This window comes from Tigriopus californicus, chromosome 2 (assembly GCF_007210705.1).
Source record: "Tigriopus californicus strain San Diego chromosome 2, Tcal_SD_v2.1, whole genome shotgun sequence".
NCBI classification, from domain to species: Eukaryota; Metazoa; Arthropoda; class Copepoda; order Harpacticoida; family Harpacticidae; genus Tigriopus; species Tigriopus californicus.
In genome coordinates, this window is record NC_081441.1 from 5,373,750 (window position 1) to 5,397,120 (window position 23,371).

The 23,371-nt window shown below is 41.8% G+C and overlaps 1 protein-coding gene across 1 annotated transcript in view; it reads left to right on the forward strand.

Annotated features, from left to right (window-relative positions):
* Nucleotides 1-11,447: 11,447 nt before the first annotated feature.
* Nucleotides 11,448-23,371, forward strand: part of LOC131893282 (uncharacterized) — a gene marked incomplete in the record, with an annotated part of 35,301 nt that continues 23,377 nt past the window's right edge. The window contains 5 exon segments of the mRNA XM_059243263.1: nt 11,448-11,878; nt 14,646-14,853; nt 19,474-19,684; nt 20,377-20,444; nt 20,728-20,982. Of these exon segments, the coding sequence (XP_059099246.1) occupies nt 14,745-14,853; nt 19,474-19,684; nt 20,377-20,444; nt 20,728-20,982 (643 nt within the window).

The window sequence follows — 23,371 nt, forward strand, 5'->3', positions numbered from 1 at the left end:
TGCTTATGAAAAAAATGAAATGGGAATTGCTGATAGTACATAAACATGGGGGTAGAGGTAAATGATGAAAATCTTGGTTATTGTAGTAGGGTGGGTGAGTTAGATTGAACAGATCTTTTGTCAGCTCCCGTCGTTGATGGCATTGGGCCGAAAGCCGGACGAAGGTGCGTGACCGCCAATATTCCGAAGGGATGTCAGGCCAAGGCCAATATCGTTGAAGATCTCGCAAATTAGAAGGCCTATTTATTTATTTATTTCGTTATCATCAATTTGTGTGAAAGAAACTTGAGCAAGCTTTTTTTGAAGACTCCTATTCCACGTGGGTTCCACCCGTTACACCCACAATCTCACCTTTGCAACATCTCCTTCTCTCTGAAGCCGGATTCTTGGATGCGCTCCCTCCCTCGTCTCGCCTGGCGTCGTAGTAATCACCACAACCGGTCGGAAAAATCGTTTTCTGATTTTCATCAAAATAGTTCATTTCTTGGAGCAGGGTAAGCAAGTGTAAGCATCAAAGAATCCACCTTGAGTCAATCTTAACAAAAAGTTACATTTCATCGATTATGTTGCTCGCTAAATACACTGAAAACCAGCCCAATGTGTTGCTGTACCTGGGTTCAACAAAAGGTGGCAACAACAAAAATCACAGAATGAAATGGCTAAAACGTCATCAGCACCTGGATATTTCATTCATTATACTTTCAAATTGTTGCTACAAGCAGGTGTTCGGAGTTCCTTCAATAATTCATGGAAACTGGACAATAAGTTTGAGCAAACGGGGTAAAGAAGATCTTGGTATTGTTAAGTTTTGGTCTCTCTAAAAACGATACTCGTCATTAGAAATGTTACAACACGAACGTTATCAAATCCTTCATGCCTTTAAATGTTTTCATTATCTTTGTCCTAACCCGGGAATTGGGATTCAGCGGCCTTATGTGACAAAATGCGAGCCAAATGCAAACAAGGTTTGTCATTGGTTGAAATTGCGGGTAAGAAAAGTCGAAGGAGCAATCAGAGCAATAACTGTCAAAGTAAAAAGGCGGGAAATTCAAACTGATCGAAAATCATCATTTTCAAGGTTCCATTTTCACATGTTCCAGTCAATAATTTTGTCAAAAAATGTTACTACAACACGAAGTTTTTTTAGCCGTTTCAGAATCAACAAAATTAGAATCCTTTTTGCATCATACTTTGGGCTAGAAGGAAAAAACCTTCAGACCAGTACATAAATCTTAAGCTAATGTCGGCAAATCCCTCATGTAATGTAAACTTGACGATGGGCCGAATGCAAAAAACTCCAAATTGCCCCATTGTTAGATTTCACAAGAGATAGTCGCATCTATCATTGAATGATCATTTATCAAACAAAAATTAGTGGCTGAGATTAATGCGAAAGAGAATGTTTTACGCAACATGACTTCACTAAAGAATTGGCCAAAAGCAAAGTTAGTCACCCTTGGAAAGTGATGAATTTTCGAAGCTGCCGACCTCCAATAAGGCAAAGTATTAGCGATAGACGAGGCATCTCTTGTGAAATACACCATAAGCACAACCAGCTGGATAAAGAGCTCTTGAAAGACGTAAAGTCCTCCTTTGTTTTTAATCGAGTTCCAACTTTGTATAGCTTCTTGCCGTTTTCTCTTCGACGATTCTATACATTAGATTACCCTATGTTAAGTTTTAAACGAGACCTTTTTTTAGGGTGTCCTAGAGCGGCTAACCCGTGCATGATCAAATATTTTATAAAATATGACATTACAAGACTTACACGGAATTTCATTCCCTTGTATCGGTTGATAACCCGAAAATTAGGAAGAAAAAGAATGCTCTTTTCTTATGGGGACGTTTAGGCAAGCTCTGGCAGGTTCCTTTGTTGGCTGGTACCAGTGTCTCAGTGATGCAAGTTTGGAGCTTCAAATACGTTTTTTGAGAAGTTGGCCCTTCTTTCACATTGCTATATGAGGAAAGGTTAACTTCTTTAAATCCAGTTTGAAACGCCAATCTTGTATCACTGACATTGGCAGGCAAGTTTCATTGCTGGTACCAGCACTTGCCTAAATGCCCGAATTGGTCAATTGTAAAAAACACTGCTCATTTGTCCTGATTTGCCCTTTCATTTGCTCACAGAGACTCAACGTAACTAAGGAATGCCATTTACTGTAACAACATGACTCAGTGCCTACAACAAAATAAAGACGCATGTTATTTGATTCCTCGCAATTTAGCAACACTGCAATATTTTGAATATGCAGCAAATATTTACAATCAAGCAGATATCCTAAAACCACAAACAAATATGCTAATAAGCGATGAAGTGGCCAACTAGAGTAGATCTGTGAGTAAAATCCGCGGTGGACGTTGAGACGCGACAATGAAAATGAACACTGAAACTCATAGATACCTCTCAACAGGAGAGAAGAGGAAGTTATAAATGCCGTCTAGACAATAAGAAACATAATTCAATTTGTTAATGTAATTTGGGAATATTTGATGTCTTTCGTGTATTTTGGCCCAGAGACGGCGCTGGAACGGGGAGTGACTGAAGTGAAGTCTTGCGCCCTTGCCCAAAAGAGCACGTCAAGTAGTCAGCAGAAAAAAAATGTTAACAATGCCGCAGGTCCCAAAAAGAGTTGGCCGATTTTTCAAACACGGCTTTCGGTATCACACGTATCACGCATGTCTGCATTATCGTGTGTCCATAAATCAATAGAAAGCTATGACTTTCGACTTCAAATTAAAACCCCTTTTTGTGACTGACGTATTTTACCGCCCTGAACAAAAACCACGAGACTGGTACCACCCTCCTCCACGCGGGGGACATGCCGGAGGAGGAGTTTGAGCTTGCTCATATTTAGCGCCAGCCCATCAGTCGGGTTCAAACACGCTGAAAATCGGGACAGGATCTCAATGGGATCAACCCAAGTGGTTGATCCCGGACAGTGAGACCCCTCCTCCGGCCACAACTGTGGTTAAGTGACAGATTCCCTTACAGTTCTGAAGAGGTTCCTCCAATAGGCTACCCCATCTACCAGATCAATCCGGACAACAGTTGCCCTTATCATTCAAGATTTGGTATGGGCAGACCACCGAGAAGCGGACGGTGCCCCTATTAACGACCAAGTTGAAAGAAAACCTCTTTTTCTGTTCCCAAGCCGCATTATCACGGCGATCCGGCCCACACATCAGCTACAAATCCGGCTTCTTTTCCAGAGTCTGAAACATGTGCCCCTCCTCAAGCTCATAATTGGCGCCCCTAGACCCATGAATTTGACCGCGTAATAACCAATTGGTTCACTAGGTCCACGCCAAGCGTTTAAAGGAGTTGGTCCGCAATTTGCACCGAGCCTGGAGGACCCTAGCTATGGTCTTCATGCCGAACGTGGCGAATAAAACAGTTCAGCCAGTAAGCTAAGGGAGCAACATGAAAAAATAAAATCATGGCCATTTCAACCAGAAACTAACTTAGTGTCGTCAGCATAGGAAGAGAGACTGGCAGTAATACTAAACTTTTGAAGGGGGGGCAACGAATATGGGAAAGAAGAGAAACCTAAATTGAGGCCCGCGGGACACCTGACTTGACATCATATGTGTCGCTATGTGATCCTTCAAACTATTTTAAAACTTACTATTTACTTTGCCTTGGATCCCAATGTCATGAAGTCTATTCAACAAAGGTCTTGGCTTAATCAAGTTAAACAACATCAGTTGACTCATGTTTGTCTAGATCCTCAATATGTTCCACATGTTCTATCAGTTGGGTAACCGTGCTAAAATGCCCTCGGAACCCATACTGACTAGGAGGAATGATATGATGGGTTTCAAGAAACTCTCAGGGCATTAGTAACGAAATTAGAGTAATTTGTTCCGTTTTTCGAAAAAGGAACTGTAATTTCATTACACTTTGAAAATGTGTAATTGTAACGACCCAAAAACGAAAAGATTGCTCATTACTCGTTCCTTTTTCAACTTTCAGAATGGCCTTTGATTTTTCATTTATTTCGTGACAGCAGAGGAAATTTAAGGCTTGAAAGAAATTGCCATTTTTTGCTATTTCTATCGAGCATATTGTGTACAATGAAAGGGTTAAAATTGTGCTTGCTCGTAACAGCTTTGAGGGTGTTCTTTTTTTACAATCTTGTTGCATTGCCACTTATGGCAATATATGATGCAACATATTTTACACAATTATGCCAAGATTAAATGCCAATGCTCATTATTGAAAAATGCTGACACGAAGTCTCCAAATGTCTTAATCTTGCCCTGACTCAGTTCCAACTTTTTTTGAAGGCTAGCCACAACTACTGGATTCAAACTATTCGGAAGCCTTTTTGCTTGCTTACTACTCTTTTGAACAAAGTCTTCCTATATTTCGGATTTTTGTCCGTGCCCCACCCTCCGGAACACAATAAGAGATTTGCTAGGTTAGGGCAAACTTCCTCAAAAACTGAGATTAGTTTATCTATCGCTGCACCTATGGACGATTCTTGTTTAAGTGTTTAGCTTAGTAAATAAACCCTAGTCTTGTTGCTTGACTTGGGTCCAGTAAAAGACTCGAGTCCAGACTCGGGGAGTACGACAAAAAGTCAGAAAATCGAGGGACTCCCATGAGTCCGCCCATACCCGAGCTACTCAAGGCTAGAGACCCTGCTCAAGGTCATCATTTTCTGCTCGCTATTGCATAAATAAGAAACGCGCAACCTTACAACACACGTAACCGAAATCTTGTTACCTCAAGCGTCAAGCAAAGGTCGGTAGCTCAAGGACACCAGAGCAAGGAAAGGCCACTTTTGATGATCACCAAACCTTTGCCCACCAAGTTAAGCTTAAACTGTTGGTGCCGATTTTTTTCAATTATTCCAATAATGGCAGTATTTGTACAAAATATATAACTAATATTTCTTAGCCATTGATCGTTTTTGCTTCAAACAACGCATGTACAACGTAAATATACTTTGAACGATTCCTGACATGTCTTGTGGTACAATTACTGAGAAATACCACACAAATTTTCTTGATAAAGCAAGACTTTAAGCTTTGCTCCAAGTGCAATCTGTTCATATTTTTTTGCGAATATTATTGTTTGAAGGAAATTTACAAGTAACTTGGTGGACTTGTTAAGCAAACAAGAGAATATGCTCAAAGATGTGAGATTTTATCAAGAGGCTATAAAATGAACAATTTATTGCCCAAGTACTGTGAGACAATGAATAAGCCGTCAACTCTTCTGGGACCCATTACAAATGCTCTACATTTAAGATTCTGAACATTTATGACAAGTGTAATCTTTTTATAGGAGGTTTTATAATGTAAAATTGATAACTGCTTGATTTGCCTCTTTGGATCTCACCCCCCATTTTCTGTAATTCAGAGCTTGACTCTTAGATGGCAGAACAATAGCACCATCAGAAAAGCGCAATTGTGGCCAGATTATTGTGATTTCTTTTCAACTTGAAACCATTTATTGTTGTATTTGGCCAAACTGTTTGTTGGCTGACTTGTCTACCAGGTTGAGCTGTTCGCTGGATTAAGTTGTCTGTTGGGTTGGTCAGGTTGTCCTGTGTTGAATTGTCTACAATTGGGTTGAGCTGTGTGGTCACCGTAATCAAGAATTATTATATGCCAATGTAAAAGAGTTAGCAAACCATTTTTTGATGGCTTGTCATCTGCCTCCAATTAGATCTTGCCATTCATGATTTATTTAGATGCATTTCTTTTCTGCTTTGTTGGATAAATGTCAATCACCCCATATCACAGTACCGCTACTGGGTTTGGAATTCCAGCAGTTCAAGACGAGAAAATTATTCATTTTTACTTAGCTTTTATTCATATACATTATTTGATCGACCAACGAATTAGAGTTGGCTGATCTGGCTAGCCCTTGAATATAAAGTTGATCGGGAATTTTAGTCAAAAACTTGTCCAAGTTTGACTTAAATCCTGCTACTGGTTCAACGCCTACATACACCCTATGAATATTTGAAGGCAGCAAATTGAACAATGAAGGAGCCCGAGAAAGAAGAGAGTTGGACTTCATTGTTCGAATTAGCCCGAATTCTTGAGGGCTTGAAGGTGCTCTCAAAACGCACATTAAGCCCCTACAGTCACTAGAATTGACCCTAATCCCAGGTTGGGACAAAGCTCATGGATGCTTTCAGATGCCTTTCGTACCTTCTCTGAATACTGTACAATCCCAACCTTTTTAACCTCTCCCAATAGGGGATGTCAAGTAAACGAAATTCAAGGAAAAATGTGGTCCGGCTCCCTGATTTTGGGCATTTTTGGGAGAGAGAACTAAGACAAACATCACAGTCAACTCGCACCATTCGCCCATTGAATTCTTAATAATCGAGTGATTTTGAGCGAGTTGTGTTACAAAACCCCACTAAATGAGCATGTTTGGTGTTAATCAGTGAATGCACTATCAAATTGGCTCAATACCACAATGCTAATTGCCTAGACAAGCATTTTAAATTGAAAAAATGTCAAAATCCAACGCATGCACAGTGCGGTTTGGCTGGGCATGTTGTCTTCGAGTTTACTCCATGGAATAACGTCAGTTGTCCATCAACGCGTTTACTTGACTAGCCCTATACGAGAGCTCTCTCATATCGTCAATGTTCGTAGTAAAACATATTTGGACTTGCCCGAGCTTTTGCGAACCAAAACCAATTAACTACTTTTTTTTGGTCAGTATCCATTTGAAATTTGCCTTTCTTTGTTTTTTCTCATTAGTAGTGCAAATGCTTTGAACAGGCAGTGCCTTTTTAAGATATAAATAGAGAGGGCGGGGCGCTACTGAATGGTATTCTGTCATAAAATTTCTCCGTGACTTCCATTTCAGCAGATGTGACAAAGCTTGTTCACTTCCGATTATTTCTATTTTATCAAATAAATGGAGATAACGTTTTTTATAATATCAATGCATGAAATTGTCAAAGTTAGAACATAACCTGCCTTATAGCTTAAGAGGAGGTTTAGCAAATGGCACTTGACTCAATTTTCGCATCAAGCTGAACACAAGTTGACTGGAATTCCAGTCACAGATCTGAAAAGTTATTTTTGTTGTAGTTTTGCCACTGTATTATGGTGCATTTAGACGACACTTGTTTTGACACATATTGTGATCACATATTCGACGAGAAGTTGGCAATGTGACACAAATCGAGATTCAGAGAATTTACACACACCAGTACTACACAGAAGACTATCTGTGTCAAATATACTGGGCCTTGACGAGATTACTGGTTCTCAATGATGGCGTGCGATCAGGTGGCAAAGGTAGGAGTATTAGTTGACCAAAATGAAAAGTTTAAAAAATATATGAAAAGTTCCATTGGTTTCATTTGTCAGTCTATGACAATTTGTCTATTGCCTGAGAATTGTTTCACATACCGCAGAAAATTGGAGCAGGTTCCAAATCAAATATGTGGCCATGTGTTCGAGAATATGTCATGTGAAAGCCGTATATGACCACAAGATATGTGTCAAAATAAGTGTCGTCTAAATGCACCATTATGATTTTGGTGCAATATCGGAACACATTTTGCCTCTACAAGCAAATAACTTTAAATAAATGACAAATTTGATCTTTATATGGTCCAAGTTGGCTGGGTGTGTTATCTATAATTTTACTCCTTTAAATGAGCATCTACTTCTGTCTTGTCTAGGAGTGGACAAACAACCATGAAGAGCTCAGGACGTACGTGTTAAAGGATGTTTTTTGCAGATATTTTATTATGAAAAGCCAACCATTATGCTAATGAGTTGTACGAGAAAATCTCAATCTTGATACGACTTGGCAAAAATTCTAAAAACTAAAGTAACAATTCAAAAAATTTATGGATTATAATTACATCAAATAAACAAAAGGCGTTCGGATGTCTAAAACTGCGCTTAATTACCATTGATGAACGTGAATGTTAAATTATATCATTTTTGCATAATTAATGATTGATTTGTTCTTTCCTAACCACGGTGGTTCTCACCACACCGGTAAAGTTTTTTGTGCAAATGCCAAGACTTCTAATAACGATTTTCGTTGTTATTGAAACAAAACGAACCTTGTTTTGTGAGAAACCATCTTGGATTTTAGCTCAGATTTTTATATCGATCCACTTAAAACCTACAAAGAGATATTTTTTTTAAAAAACGTAATTAATGGATCTTGGGAGTAACCTTAGTTGCTTTTCCAACTAAAATTCTGTTCAAATCCATTGAGCAACCGATAAGATATCACGCTTTCAAAGATTACGTTTGTATCAAATTTGACTACAAATTACTTCGGTTTTTCTGTGCCTAAAATATAAATGATAATTTTTCACTTTTTTCAAGCAGATAGAAAACCCCAAAATAGTTTGCAATCTAATTTAAAACGGGTTAAATAGAAATCGGCACACCAAAATTGAATAGATTGGCACAGGCTTACCAACACATGTAAAATAAAAAGGAGCACACCAAAACTATGAAGTGGCACACGCAAGTAGGCACACAACCAAGTGTTTCTGACGCACTAAAAATAGAAATTGGCCCACCGAATTTAAAAAGGTACACACAAAGAGTAAAAATTGTCACACCAAAAGAAATCAGAAGAAGATTCATGATAAGCACATGGAATAGGTTTTAAAGCACACCAAACGTGAAAATAGCGCACCAAAAAACAAAAAGGCACCCGAAATAACAAAAGGCACACCAAACAGTAACGAGACACCCTTAATAGTAAAGTTAGAAAATAATCATTTTGAGATACTTGAGTTGTTGGATCACCCAGGACACAATACCAGGCAAAGTTTAGTCTCTAACGGACCTGAAATTGAGTGCTCTCAAACAACTTAGTAAGGCATGGTCAGGAGGGTGTAAGTGAAAGAATGTGGTAGAAGAGCTAACAAAATTAAAGGTCACTATACAGTCTTTGTTAGAACAGATATGCATGAAGGGATCTTATAGCTTAGAGCTAAGGAACAATATGGAAGCATTTCCACCTCACGTAACTGAAAATGTGAATGCTGAATCTAATTTCTGTACAGGATTAAGATCGATTGTGATTAAGGTCAAACATTGATCAAATATTAACTTTAACCACATTTTAGGATCACATTTCTACATTTTCATCCCCAACCATCCACAGCTACTATTGATGAATTGGATCAGTTGTCTTCTTTCTCCCTTCCGAGGAATGGGTAATTTGTTGATTGCTTCTGAAATCTCCTCTCCCCAGTCCTGCTATCCCACTTCAAAAATGTCCCAGGAAGTTCTTGTTTCAGGATTAAAGTCACTCTCAGGAACGCCAAGCTGTAGTTAGGTCATGAACACTGACTTTGCTGGCAACATAACACACGAAACCACATTATCCAGTATCTTGCCATATATTGGCAGCCCTGACGACCTACACGAGGGCGATTATTTCTAGCAAAGTGGAATCTCGGACTAAATTTTACTTAATCTTGATTCTACCCTTTCTGAGTTGTTGAAAGTTACACTATGATTTGAATAAAGAGTAACAATGTTAGATTGTCACGTAAAAAATAAAATCAACTGAGCTCTTTTTACAACCACGGTCATCCAGCCTTGACCATGTTTTGCACCATTAAAACATCGCTAGTTGGTCACTCTATCCTCAAAAGCCCTCAGATTCTGTGCATGAGCAGGGCAGTTTTTTTTTATTCGTGTGCTGGTTTCACCAATGGTGTGTTCTAATTCACTCTTTTTGTATACAAACATTTGGTTTGGTGTGCCATCACCAAATTTGGTGTGCAAAAATATGTTGTTGGTGTGCTCGCTTTTGTTTCTGTCCTTTTTTATCTATGCGTGTGCCAGTTTATTTATTAGGGTGCTTATCAAAAACTTTGATGCGCTTTTTTCCTTTTTTGGTGTGCCTGTTTTTATGTCACCCATTTAAAACTGACTTAATGTCAATATTTCACAATTGCGATGCCATACTTGTCAATCGTACTTTTAATAAAGCTTAATCTTGAGTTTTGACAAAATTATATTTACATTGAATAAAAACATCGCTAACACGTGGGAATTAATCATTGCCAAAAGTGACAAATTTGAAAATCAAACTGACGCATGTATCTTTCAAATACTTTAGGAATATGATAGGATAGTGTAGCTTTTGGCAGTTAAATAAAATGAAAGACAATTTTACATGTTTTGTAAGTTTTAAGTGACACTTTTTTGCTACTTTTAGCATGTAAAGAAGTCTTAAAGTAAATAGAAAAATATTGCTTCGTATCGTGTCATTGAAATAGACAATATTATGCTTTGGGAATTACTTCAAACATAAGTAAGCCATTTTTTATCTTTTAAAGTTGTTCCTTTTGTTTCTTTGATAAAGAAAAACATATCTAGAAGTCTTGCATTTGAGCAAACACTTAACCAGAAAATATAACTACCGTGTAACGTTTATGAGTCAAGGTTCTAACTTTTGTTTAACATACAAAATTTTATCCGTTATTTTGGGCTTTATCAGGTATTGTTATAATGTTATTACCACTTGACAATTTTTGAGAGAATGTAAAGGTAAGCTTAGCAAAAATATAATATTTAGAATGATTAAGCAGTACTTCCAAAAAAAAGCATTTTTATTGATGGAAAATGATGATCGCAAAATTTTTGATGGCTAATCAAACATGAAGTACAAAATTCCTTGCTTTGTTCTCATTTGGATGTCATATTTGTTGGGAAGTTTCTCCTTAAGGGATATGAAAATGTATCCCGGAAGTGGTGACAATATGTCATTTTGATAATAATGAGTGGTTCAGCGAATAATACCTTGATAAAGTCAAGCATTTTAGAACGTATTTGCTTGTTTTTATGTCGGCTTGTCAGCACCTAGACAACGGAGAGTGCGCCAGCTCCGCCCAAAGAAATGGACAATATGCTAATTGTAAGCCTTGGCCACTGAATAAACTTGCAATGTTTGCTGGCCTTTTACATCAACAGCGGACGATTTGCTTGCTTGCTTGACAATTCGCCTTTTCTCCATCTTCTGTCCCTTGATGACCTATCAAATCAAAATAACCGCCTGTGTCAGGAAACCAACCGAGTTTGTACCTTGTTGTAGATTTCCTTGCGTGAAACAAAAATCACAATCCTCTTTTAAAAGGTGGACAGCCGGCTCTCAGTGTTTTTGCCATACTGATAGTCGGCCATCGTCATATAACATTCTTAGTGGATCGTGCTCCTTCTGGATTCCCGCGCTCGTTTCGTTTCCTCTTGCACCTCGACAAAATGATGGCACCGCACCGACAGCAGCCATTGTGCCATCGGGCAAAGCCTCTTGATCAGCAGCTGAGTAGATCCGAGTAGTAGCTCCTTAACGGGTCCATCCCAGTCCGGAGGGAACCCCAGGGGAAAACGAGGCAAGAGGATCATACAATGGGACGATGGAGATCGGAGAGCAAGGACAAGGAAAAGGCGAGTGGGAACTCGAAATGCTTCATGGGATCAGCGAGTGTGGTCTTGAAAGTGGTTGCATGTTGAGCGGTGGGTCAGTCAGTAGACTTTTGAACCCGAGCCACGAACGTTCCTCAATTTTTGCCCATTGGTGAAGTTGCATGTTTTGAAATGGTGACAACTGATTGTTCGAGGACAGTGCTCGTGAGATCTATTTTGTGCCTACGTTGAAACTTGAGGGAGAGAAATAACACGGACGCGGTTTGAACGGAATCATTGAACAGGAAAATGGTCCCTTCCCTGTACCAAAGACGAAACACATTGGGGCCAGTCAACACAATACTATGATTGGATATTGAGGTGTTCATCGCAGTGCGAGCCAGCATTTCTCAAATCCAACAATTTGAGTTTAGCTCTACATACGTAGTAAATGTAGACTGCATCAAGAACGGAACGGAACTTGTTCCATCCTCTTTGGAGAGTAAGTAATGAAATCGGTCGTTTGGAATTTAGGTCTTATCAGGCCTTTCCTTGGGGTTTCGCTCTTTGAACCGTACAGCAAACCGTGTGATATCTCAACACAACTAGATCGTTACGATGGAAGCGTCCCACTACTTAGAAGACGAATGCATGCAGAATTGGCAACCGGCAATTTTTTCCCCCAAGGCCATAAATATTGAGAGCCTTTCGTTTCCGCACCTCCTACCTTCCTGGAGCGAGAGCTAGCTGTTTTACATGCCACAAATTTTTCCTCCGTCATTGGCAAAAATGCATTGGATGGGTCGATGAAGTGTATTTGGCGCTTCGACCCATGGGCCATTGCACAGAGAGTGCGGGTGGGTATATTTTGTATCGTACCCCCGCATTGGATGACGACTGCCTGCGGTGGTAGGAAATGGTTGGTAGGAAAGGCAACAACCATTGTTTCTTCGAGTGGTCCTATGTTGCAACGAAATGGAACGTAAATGACCGCAGAAGGTGCCATTAACTATATTATGACTGATATTTATGGAAGCTGGTGTCATTTATCTTTTGCATTCGCGAGACCGACCTCGATGTGGTGGCCAATCTTCCGCTGAATTCTTGCCGAGTCGAGTATTTGATAATGGAATTGCACGGTGGCGTCGACTCCTCTCCTCACTCACGTCCTTTGATGACGACAGAAATGCCGCTCCATGGTGGTGCGAGTGTCACCCAGGTCTGATGGACAAGCCATTCATTCACCTCACCATATCAATCAAAGTTTTTCTGCCCCTTTGTTGTGCCTCTTCTCCGATCTCTTCTCTTTTTTGTAGTTCGTCTTGGCTCCTCATTCTCTCAGACTCTCTCCCTCTCTCTCTTCCTCTCTCTCTTCACTCTTCACTGTTCACTCTTCACCGTGTGCCGGAGATCCAACTCCATCCACTTGATCGTATACCATTTTCGAGTCCAACCAAGTCCTCGTCCACCACTTGCAACCTTTGAGGTCCTTGGCCAGATTTCTTTCTTCGACCCAAAGATCCCATTACTGATTACTCCGAGTTCCAACAAAATGGCAATGCTCTCGAAAGTCTTTGACCCGTGGCTTCTTTCCGTGTGGGATCGCCTCAGTTCACGGAGCATTCATATCTTTCACTTGAATTGTCTGGTCCCGTGCACCAATCTTTGTGGATCTTTAGTATTGGTCGTCGTACTTCTGGATGGAGATGAAAGTAATTGATATGAGTTAGCAATACTCGATGCAAGAAGACGTAGGCGTACATATTGTACAGTTGTCTGAAACTTTCAAGTGGAACGGAATTTCCGAAGGAATTTATTCGTGGACGTTGTGCGACTCTTTTCACAAGCTGAGCCCCGGTAGATTAGTTCGAGAACACTTATTGCGCTCATCTAATGCCAAGGGTTGAAAGCAATAATAGCTCCTTGAGGGATAAAGCACCGTCAAAAGTCCGTACCGTTGGCGAAGTAACTATTAGTTATGGCTTCCCCTAATTGCTGCTTTCCTGTGGAAACGGGCTGTCCAAGGTTTGAGGTTTTCGAGCCTCGTAAATACCAAATGGTAGCAATTTGCGTCAAGAGATTTCGCGGACGTCTCTCACACTCTCGTTTGGTCGTCTTCAAGCTAAATGGAACTTGGGAATTTCAAGAAAGGATTTGTTTCCTCCTTTAGGACCCAAAGCGGGAAGGGGGGGATTTACTCGGTTATGTAGTAAAGCTGGGCAGTATATTCAATGAGGGGTTCTTGAGTGGCATTAGTAATGCTGCTTTTCTGAGGTCCTTGCATTCAGGTGGGCGCGAGAAGTGCAAGGTTCTTTTCCATTGGCGGACCACGTTCATCAGTGTGTAATAAAGATGCGACAAAGACCTTGAAGGTGCCATTAATGGCTCGCGCCATTATGGTTCCGCATTTTCCACGAAATGCATCATCCATTTGCCGACGAACCCTCCTGCATATTAAGATGGCCACTTATCGCATTGTGTGGTTGAGGTCGTGGTCTTTGTCGCTCTGTCTTGCATCTGTTTAGCTTAAGTAACTTGCGGAGGTCAATTTCCTCCCCAAGTTTCTTCAGAAAAGCACTGGAAAGATTCTTCCTCCAGGTCAAACAGTGTCTTTATTCCCGACTGGGAAGTCTTCCACCCGATAGTTATTCCAAAGCGCAATGAAGAGAAGGTTCAGCCATGCTTTATCCTGAATGAAAGCAGGAATTGAAAGCAAAGTTTACGTTTGCAACTCATGTCATTCGCAGTCGGTCTTCGCGGCCGCTCAAGCTCCCAAGTATGGAGAAGACTTGCTTTTGGTTGTCATTGCCGAAGTATTGGATCCGAGGCTCCACCTTGGGGAGGGATAAGGACCGTATTGATTTCGAATAGGGCCACTAAAAGATCGAATCAATGAATAAGCGAGAGAAAGAAAGGAAGAAGGAGAGAAGGAGAGTAGGAGAGAAGAAAACGAATGCCTGGGGCTCGTGGGTTTCTTTGAATACTGTAAGGAGCTGTGGCTCTCAAGTTGCACTTTGGAACAGAAATGCATTTGTCTCATGTCGAAAGAGATTAAAGGTCGGAACAGAGCGAAAGAAAGCCGCTCTTGATGAATGTCGATTCAAAGCCATAATATACTACGCTCGCGAGTCTCGTACTAGAGCGTCTGGATCCATGTTTGGATGGAGCTCATTTGTGCATTGACGTGCACACTCGGTTCCCGAAGCAAACAATGAGAAACGTATTCTACCTGCCAACGACTAATGGTCCACCATTCATTTCACTTTCAGAATGGCCTTTTCATAACGTTTTGGCAACCAAACACCCGCCTACCCGCCCACTCGTCTCCCCGCCTACCCACCAACCGACTACTTACCCACCCGCTGACAATGACTTCGCCAATATATTCGTCGCTCTCGGGCCAATTGTTCATTCTGCTCTTGGTTTTGGGTGAGATCCTGACCGAGCCTAGGCGATCCAGCAGTCAAATCAAATCAGGTAAGACCCACATCCCCACAAAGTAAGTGATACGGCATGAGGATCTGGTTTGAGCTAGATTTGGTTAACCATCCTGAGCAGAGGGTGAGGTTGGTTTTTAATTGAAGGATCTTGAGGGCAAGATGGCTTTTCAATTCTTCCGTGTCAAAGAGCACTCTCCAGTCACCACATTTTATGCCCTTGGTTCTCTCCTCCTCTTCTTCTTCGTCATCAAGAGTGTCGTGGCCGTGGAAGCAGTCGTAATAGTCGAAGCTCATTGCCGTGGTATGTACTTCTAGGTCGAGGAGTCTATTCTCCCACTCCCTAGGAGCGATAGAAAGCTAATCCTTTTAAGTCTGTCGGGCTCAGCACGAAATTGTATCCCTGTCAAGCTTTTCTTTTTTTCCCCCAGGTTGTAAATTGGAGTCATCAGTTTTCCCCGGCGGAAGCTTTTTCCTTCATGGGATAATCGTCGTCAGTAGCCACCACTCCCGAACTCTCACACTTCTGAGCTACCTAGCTTGACGAAGTTCGAAAGCTTCATTCAGTCTAAGCAGGGGAATCGTTTTTTTTCTCGACTTTGAGATTTGGTGAATTAGCCCAATCTTGAGACGGTTGGGAACGTGGGTCAGATCCCCCTGAGATATGTTCTAGACGCGTGTTTCAGTTTCCAGCCCAATTCAATGACCAGGAATGAGAAATCAGCTCAGCAGGTGATCACTCAAAGCGAGATTTGGCTTTTTATCTCCATCCGTCAAAAATTGCTCTCAAAATCTGGAACGCATTCTCGGTTATTCGCTCGAGAGATGTCTGAGTGTCAGCCTCAGATTCGTACTCTCTCTCTCTCTCTCTCTCTCTCTCTCTCTCTCTCTCTCTCTCTCTCTCCCTCTCTGATTTGGGGGAGAGAGAGAGATGATGTTTCTGGCTTCCTCCTTCTGTTTCTTTCTGCTTTTTTCTGCTTCTCTCTGTGTCTTCGTTCCTCATCAGGGATCGTTTTCATGTCTGCGATGTTTTCCACGAATTCTCTCGGCTTGTTCAAGCTCTTTTTGGTGCTAGTCTCGTAATTAGGCTGGAATTTGTTAAAAGATTAACGGCCAGTTAGCGATGGGGAATTTCCCTTGTCTGTCGGCTAAAAGGGGGGAGATATCCTCGCCTCAAGCTTAAGATCACAAATTGCTTTGTGGCTGGACTTGATTGCATTCCTACCTGAAACTTATGGGGACGAAATCAAACAAAAGGAACCAAAACCAACCATAGCTTCTCAAATAAACCCGGTTGTTGAAGAACGATTCCAAATTTTCCAAGTACTTCTCCTTTCTTTTTTGGGATCAACCTTCGTTTTACCTGGCTTTCCAACCTGGACTGGACTATCTAATCTCTACCCACGTTCCCGGGGGCACTGACTCAAATCTCTTCGATATTTTCCTCGGCTCGGCCAGGCTCTCCAATCTCGGTCAGTCGAGCACGATGGGAAGAGAATGGATTATTTCCGGCCGCCGAGTTTGGTGGGGACATGTTGATTCTTGGCCAGATATTTCGACGACATCCCAGGAGGGAATTGGCAGTCAAATGACATGGAAACGACTCTTCCCGATCGAACCAATGGCCGAATTCGCATCAACCGAGATTGCTTGTTGGCTGCGCACCCAACAAAACTCCCTTCCTCACACAGGCGCGCACTCACGCAAGCCAATATCCGCCGGAAGTTGCCTGTCTTCGCCGATGGTTCTCAGAATATTTGGTAATGCCTAAGGGAGGGAGGCCATTTGCAATCAATAGATGGACTCACCGACTGAGTGAGTGAGTGAGTGAGTGAGTGAGTGAGTGAGTGAGTGAGTCTGGAGTGAGCCGATCATTGGTTGTTGGTGAAATTCCATCCCTGAAAGTGTGTCAGTTGGGGAATGGGCTTGAAATGAAACCATGCTCAATCAGGCTTTGTTTCTCGTCAAGGGAGGAATGAACGAACATGGAGGAGGAAATGGGACGAAACAGACGTTTCGCAAGATCCAGTTGAATGCCTCCTGGTCCATGGCTTTGACTCAATCTCTTTTCTCTTCTCTTTTATGGCTGATCTCTCAATCCAATATGATCAACACCAATTGAAGGTCCTTTCTGAAGATGTTGCTTTTCCCGATCTCTCTCAGGCAGGAGGCTCTTGTCTCAGTGGGCGGTCAATTGCAGATCTCCAATACTAACTTGTGATAATGGACGTCCATCAAGATCATGTACAGGCGGTGCTGAGTGGCCTTCTCGATAGTTTTCGGGAGTGCGTGCGTAAAGTACTGCATCTAATAGAAGAAGAAGTGTTCATATATGTACGAACACACATAGCCACGCACACACACACACACAAGCACGCGGCCAGCCTAGTTTTGGGTCCTAGCTTTGGCTTGGCCGGGTTTGGTCTCATCATTACTCTCAGATCTGAACTGGCCTGGTTGGCCACATCCTACCAAGATGTACTCCCTGCCTGGACAATGGGTACAGATGGGACCATCGTCCGTGGGTGTCCTTTGTACGGGCTGTATTAACACTTCCAAGGCACAAAGTTAGGAAGTCTGTACAAGTGTGGATGGAGTAGCTCGTTAGCGAAGGCCGAGAAGCTTCTCCATCATAATGCTTAAATGGAAAGTAGTACGGCAGCTGCAGTTATTTTTGTTGCCACTAGTGGTATGACTGCCATTGTGCCTGCTCGTGTAAGGAGTGATACCGAATTGTATACTCTACGACTCTGTGCGTGTACATGCTCATGTTTGCTTTCGAGGGATAATAATCTTAAGGCGACATGAAAATGATACATCACCATCAGCTTGATCATCAGCCGGTGATCCCAGCAGGAAATCTGGCCTATATTTTGAACGTCTTCTTCAAAGATCCTCTTCTTCCTCTTTATTCGCTCCCGAGCCTCTCATCGATTGTTGGTTGTCTTCACTTCCATCCAAGTCAACCTGCCTGGTTCAAACATTTTTATGGAAAAGGGGGAAAAGAGAAGGAACACTAAAATTGACATGGGGGGAGAGGGAACCTTCAGCTTCAGGTTGCATGCATGCTTGGTCATAATTTACAACTCAGAGAGACCACCACGCTCCTACCTACTAGCATGCTTTGGAATATTGACAAGGTCCTTTATGTAAACTCATAAATTATGGCCCCAGTGCTACCAGAGGAAGAGAGACAGAGACAGAGGATATTTAGAGGATCTTTCACGGTATGTGTAGGTGGGCCACGGGCTAAGGGTCTGAAGTGACAACACTCGAAAGAGGAGTCGATGGAATTAATTGATACGGTTTTCTTTTGGTTCCAAGTTCATTAACTACTGTATCCCGAGCAAAGGCTGAAGTAGATCCGAATCTGATCCGAATCTGATAAGAGCCTTTCCTCAGATGGGAATCGGCCCATCCGCTCTTCAGCAGAAGCCTTCTCTCCGTTGGTCCAAAGACGAGCTTGAATGTTTCCCGCTTTAGTGCTTGAAAGACACAAGACTCGCATCTTGACAAAAGTAGTATTTGCCGTCTCCTCTAAAGACCCACTGAAGGGTCCCTTTTCCATCTCGAATGGATGGAGAATAATGACCGAATGAGAGCCACCACGGCCCTTGATTGTCCAGACATACATTGGGCCCCACTTGAGCGAGGCCTGGCACTTTCCAGTCACTCGTCACTACTCAGTACAATACGACTCAAGCATGTCTCGTGTGTGAGTCTTGATCCTGGATTGGTTGTTGAACTACTTGCAATGTACGTAAGTGAAGCTCGACCTTCAACTCCTTTTTTCTACGTTCGAGAAAGGCCCCAGCACAATGATGATGCTGACCTTCTCTGCTTACTTCCATCCTCCTCACCCCAGAGTGCGCATTATTTCTCCACATTGGAGGACTTTTCAGGATGATACACGGACCACTTGCTTGCTACAGGGAAAAGCGATGAATTATCGCCTCGGCGGATTGGTGACCATGCATTGGTTGCAGATTCGTTAATCTTTGTAGTGCCCATCCATCAATTTGAGGAGGATTTCAACTTATCATGCGAATGAGCGGAAAGCAAGACCAAAGTTACACACCACTTCATAGTCACGTGGATACGTGGAAGTGAGAGCGCTGGATGCAAGATCAGGAGACACGATGGCTGTGGCAAGTTTCTGAATGAGCACAAGCGAGCCCTATTGGAAGAACAAAATTGTTTTCCTTGGCATTCGACAATGAGCAGAACGGATATCACTTTAAAACATAACAAGAACCAACAGAGTACGGCTTTGTGATGGCCTGGAAGCGAATCGTGATTCACGAAGCAAATCTGAATTGAAGAATATGGTCGTTTCCATCCAGTAACCAGAGAGATGCTTAGGTAGTGACCATCAAATGAATATCCCCTCAGAAGGCTTGAAGATTAATGCTAGGCAAAAATCATTAGTCCGTCGTCATTTACTAGAGGCTACATTTATGTGCTTATATTGTGTGTTATTTGATGGCCTTCCCAGTACTTCCTCCACTTCTTCTACTGCTTCTGCCTTAGCCCTACAGGGAGAGTAAAGCCAGAGAGATTACGCAAAACGCTACAAAAAATTACTTGGACTGCTAGATTTACTGGCCATGCACGAACCCGACCCTGTTTGACAATAAGGAAATACTTTTCCTCTTTCCAGGTGATAACTACGACCGTGGGGGGCAACAGTATTACAACAACTACAACAACAACAACAACCTCCCGGATGGGTGTGCCTTCCCTTCCGAATGGGAAGGAATCTGGTTCCAATCGACGGTTCGGCCGTACATCACCATTCAGGGCCGCTCCATGAGCTCCAAAGGGAAATGCGTCCAGAGTGACCGAGGTCGTGAAAAGTTCATCCTTCAAGAGTAAGTGTTCGGGGGACTTTGAGTTGTGAGAAGTACATTTGTATGCACTTTAAGGCCTTGTACCATGGCCAACATCAACCACCCCGGTTTCTTGATCATGCACGGCTTGATTCCTGGCAGGTGGGTCAAATATTTGGCGACCAAGTCAAGCTTGGACGACTTCAATTGGTGGCCGTAGCCCAGTCGGATTGTATCTCAGTGTTGGAGTACTGGAATCTCCTAAGGCCTTCTTCCTCCTTCGTTGATGCCAAGTTTGCTCGAGGTTCTTCCAAGAGAGCGAGGTCAAAAGCATACAAAAGTTTTCTTGTTTCGTTTAAGAGCACCCACGTTTGAGCTTCTTTCAAAGAAATGTTTCGCAGCAGGTTTTCTTGGACATTTCGAAAAAGAGCAGACTTCAGGCTTTCTCCTCGTGAAAACGCGAAGGAAAATCCTTGTCGAGATTTCCCGACAAGACAAGGCTAAAAATAAGAAGGAACAAGATGTCGAATTGCGAGTCCGAAGATGCCAAATGTGTCCTTAAAGGGACAATTCTTAGGCCTGGTTTGACCTGTTCAATTTTGTCTCTGTCCAGACAGCATGAAAGACGAAAGATGAGGTAGTCATTTTTCCATTCGTGTCTGACTAGACCGCGAACAATGAATGCTTGATGACAATCTGGTTGGCTGGTGACGTGTTCTTGCTCTTTATTCCAGATCTCAAGATTGCTACAAATGCGTTGTGTTTCACCAAAAGGCAAAAAATGTGCTTCAATATAAAGAGAGTGAGTATGAAAGCTCGGGCATTTATTACTTACTCCTGTCAGAAAGACTTTTAGCGTCTCCCCTTCAAAATGGAGGAATCCCCAAGTATATTTCCGAATCGGAAGTGCGCATAAAGTATATATTTTTCTTTTTTTTTGTGGGTGGGGTCTGCTCCAGTACATCTTGAAATATTATCACCGATGCATCTTGATTTGGATCATGTTCCATAGAATCTGTCACGACTTGAATGAAGATGAATCTGCATTGGCCTCTAGCTTTTTGTTCTTTTTCCACGTGTTCCAGCTTTTGGATGCTCCCCGCTAGAGGACATCGACGCCATGTGTCGCTACATTCCTGGGGATGCCAATCTCTACACCATGTTCCGTGTTGATGGGTCCTCCGTGCCGTGCCCATTTCACGGCCCTCTTCGTTTCACTTACAACCGTGGCAAGGGTGATTGTGATTGGCCCAAGTCAGAAATGGAGTCCTGCATGGACCCGCATAAGTTGGTCTTCCATTATCAAGCGTGTCCCAATGTTCAAGGATCAGAGATGATGAGTAAGTTCTAAGCTAAATACTACCATTGAACGAAAATGACTTTCTGGCGTTTGATGAGTGTTTTCAAGGAAAACAAATTTAACTGAAACATAATGAAGGAGAAAAGTATAACAATCCAAAAATGAGAACATTTAGACACTACTAGGCAAAATTCTGCCCTGCTTCTCTAATACTAGAGGTTGATCCAACCCAGGATCAAGAAAGTAAACAGAGATGAGGAATTGAAGGGCCAAGAGAATGGCTTATTTGTCTTGTGCCAATAATAAATAAATAAAATCACTGAAATGATAAATCTCTGTTTGCTTAGCAACAATTGAGAAAAAATACTTAAGGTTTAGCCTTCTAGTTTCAGCTAGCTTTTGAATATGCGTGTGTGGTTCCATCTTTTGAAATTTCGAGCTCTACCATAGTCTGTATCAAATGAAAAGTAAATAGACACCATACTGTCTTTAAAATGAGCTCAGAGGGGTAGTAAAATCTTTGAATTTGAAAATCATTGTCTTCCCCAACCTTGAGCCGAAGAAGACAAATTAGAATCTGCGAAGATTGTAAGAGCTTCTCTAAAACTCTTCTCTGGCTTTCCCTCGCTCAGTTTTGTTGTCATTTACTGTGTTGGGAAATATGGCATTGATGACCCACCTTTTAAGCTCAAAATGGAAACTTCACTGCATATCAAACCCAAAAATAAGATTCATTCTTGACATCAAACTGTTGATCCTTGATTGATCATGCTTCACTAGGTTTGCCTCTTCTTCCTGCCTTTCAATGCTAAAAAACTCCAGTATGCCATGGATCATGGAATGTCACCGTGGAATGAATGGATACTTGAATATGTCGATAGGGGAAGGACAGAGAGTGCTTTAGCAATCGAATAATAATAGAATATTTCTAGTCATAAACTGGACTTTTTGATCTCATTTGAAAGGGGACATGGATGGTCCAATCTTGAATTGAGGTATTTAGGGTGGTGGGTGGGTTGAAACGAAATATATGACCTGTCGCATGTTGACCCTTGATGTGCAACACCCAAATCTCCTGGTCATTAAGAGTGCATAAAATAGGTTCCACAAAATCAGTCAAAGAGCATGATACTCCAAAACTGTTTCAGGGTGCCTAAACAAGGTCAATCTTCAGGAACAGGGCCCTGGAAAAATATCCCTTTTCATGAGAGCTACTTGTTGGCCAAAGTTCAATCTTTATGTGTTAGATATTGTCAGTTCTCTCCCTTACCGTTGCCATTGGACATAAAGCTACTAGACGGAATGAAAGTGATTAGGTGGGATCTGACAAACAACAAGTACCTCAAATTAGTTTTTTAAGCTTTCCAAAACAGGGACACGGACAGCGTGGGTGTAAAGTGCCAGAAAATCGAGCCAATTTGACTGGATGGAATAAGATTAGCCGTGTCTGCCTTTTGTCAGGTAACAAGATTGAATTGTTTGTTTAAATAGGTGGATAGGATAAATCTGCAAGATTCAATCCCAAGATTCGATCCTAAGATTTAGTCTTGTGTTTTCATCCTAGTCTACAGCCATCTTTGATTGTTTTGGGGTGGGCGTGATTTACTTTTGTCTTCTTCATTGCCTTGTAGTCTGCAATTTTGCTATCAGACATGTAGGGTGTTTTAAAAGAAATGGACCACTTAAATTTTGGTGACATAATCTGAATTTGTTATCATGAAAATTAACGAAATTCTAAAAAAAGAAGAAAGAAAAGAACATATTTCCGTCCCGAACATCTTTCAGTTTGCTTGACCATCGTGCGAACCAGATTTTGCTGCCTGAATTCCTAACCACTTATTTTCCAATTGCCTTTCAAGGGGTCCAAAATTTGTAACAATGGGAAACTTTTGAACCTCGGCATTTGTTAATGTCAATTGGTGAAAAAAATTAGAGCTGTGTCAGGCCATGCACCATTGCCCCAGAAGCTCATTCAACCTCATTTGCCACATTTTTGGGCCTTCAGAGGAGAGTAATTGATGAGTAGGAGCCCAATCCAACGGTGACAATTCCTGAGAAATGTGGCTCTAAGAAAGGTGCATCTAAAAGCTACTAATCTAAAGGAGCTAATGCCGATGAGCTATGGCGCCCTCCTGCTTTGTCCCATAATAATCTTTTCATTTGGTACTTCATCGCACATTTCATCAAGTTAACACACTGAAAAGCTGGAGGGGGTCCATTAATTCCTCAACACCAAAAAGACTTAAAATTGAGACATGGTTGCGATAAGTATGTTCATTGTTGAAGTTCGAAAGCGATTGAAGGAGAAAGTAGGCAAAATTATTGGAACAATAAACAAGGACAACATTGGCCGATCCAAGTTCTATTGGGACATTTAAGCAGGAAAGGAAATTTTCGTCAAATTATGGGAAGTTGCGTGCACTTTTGAG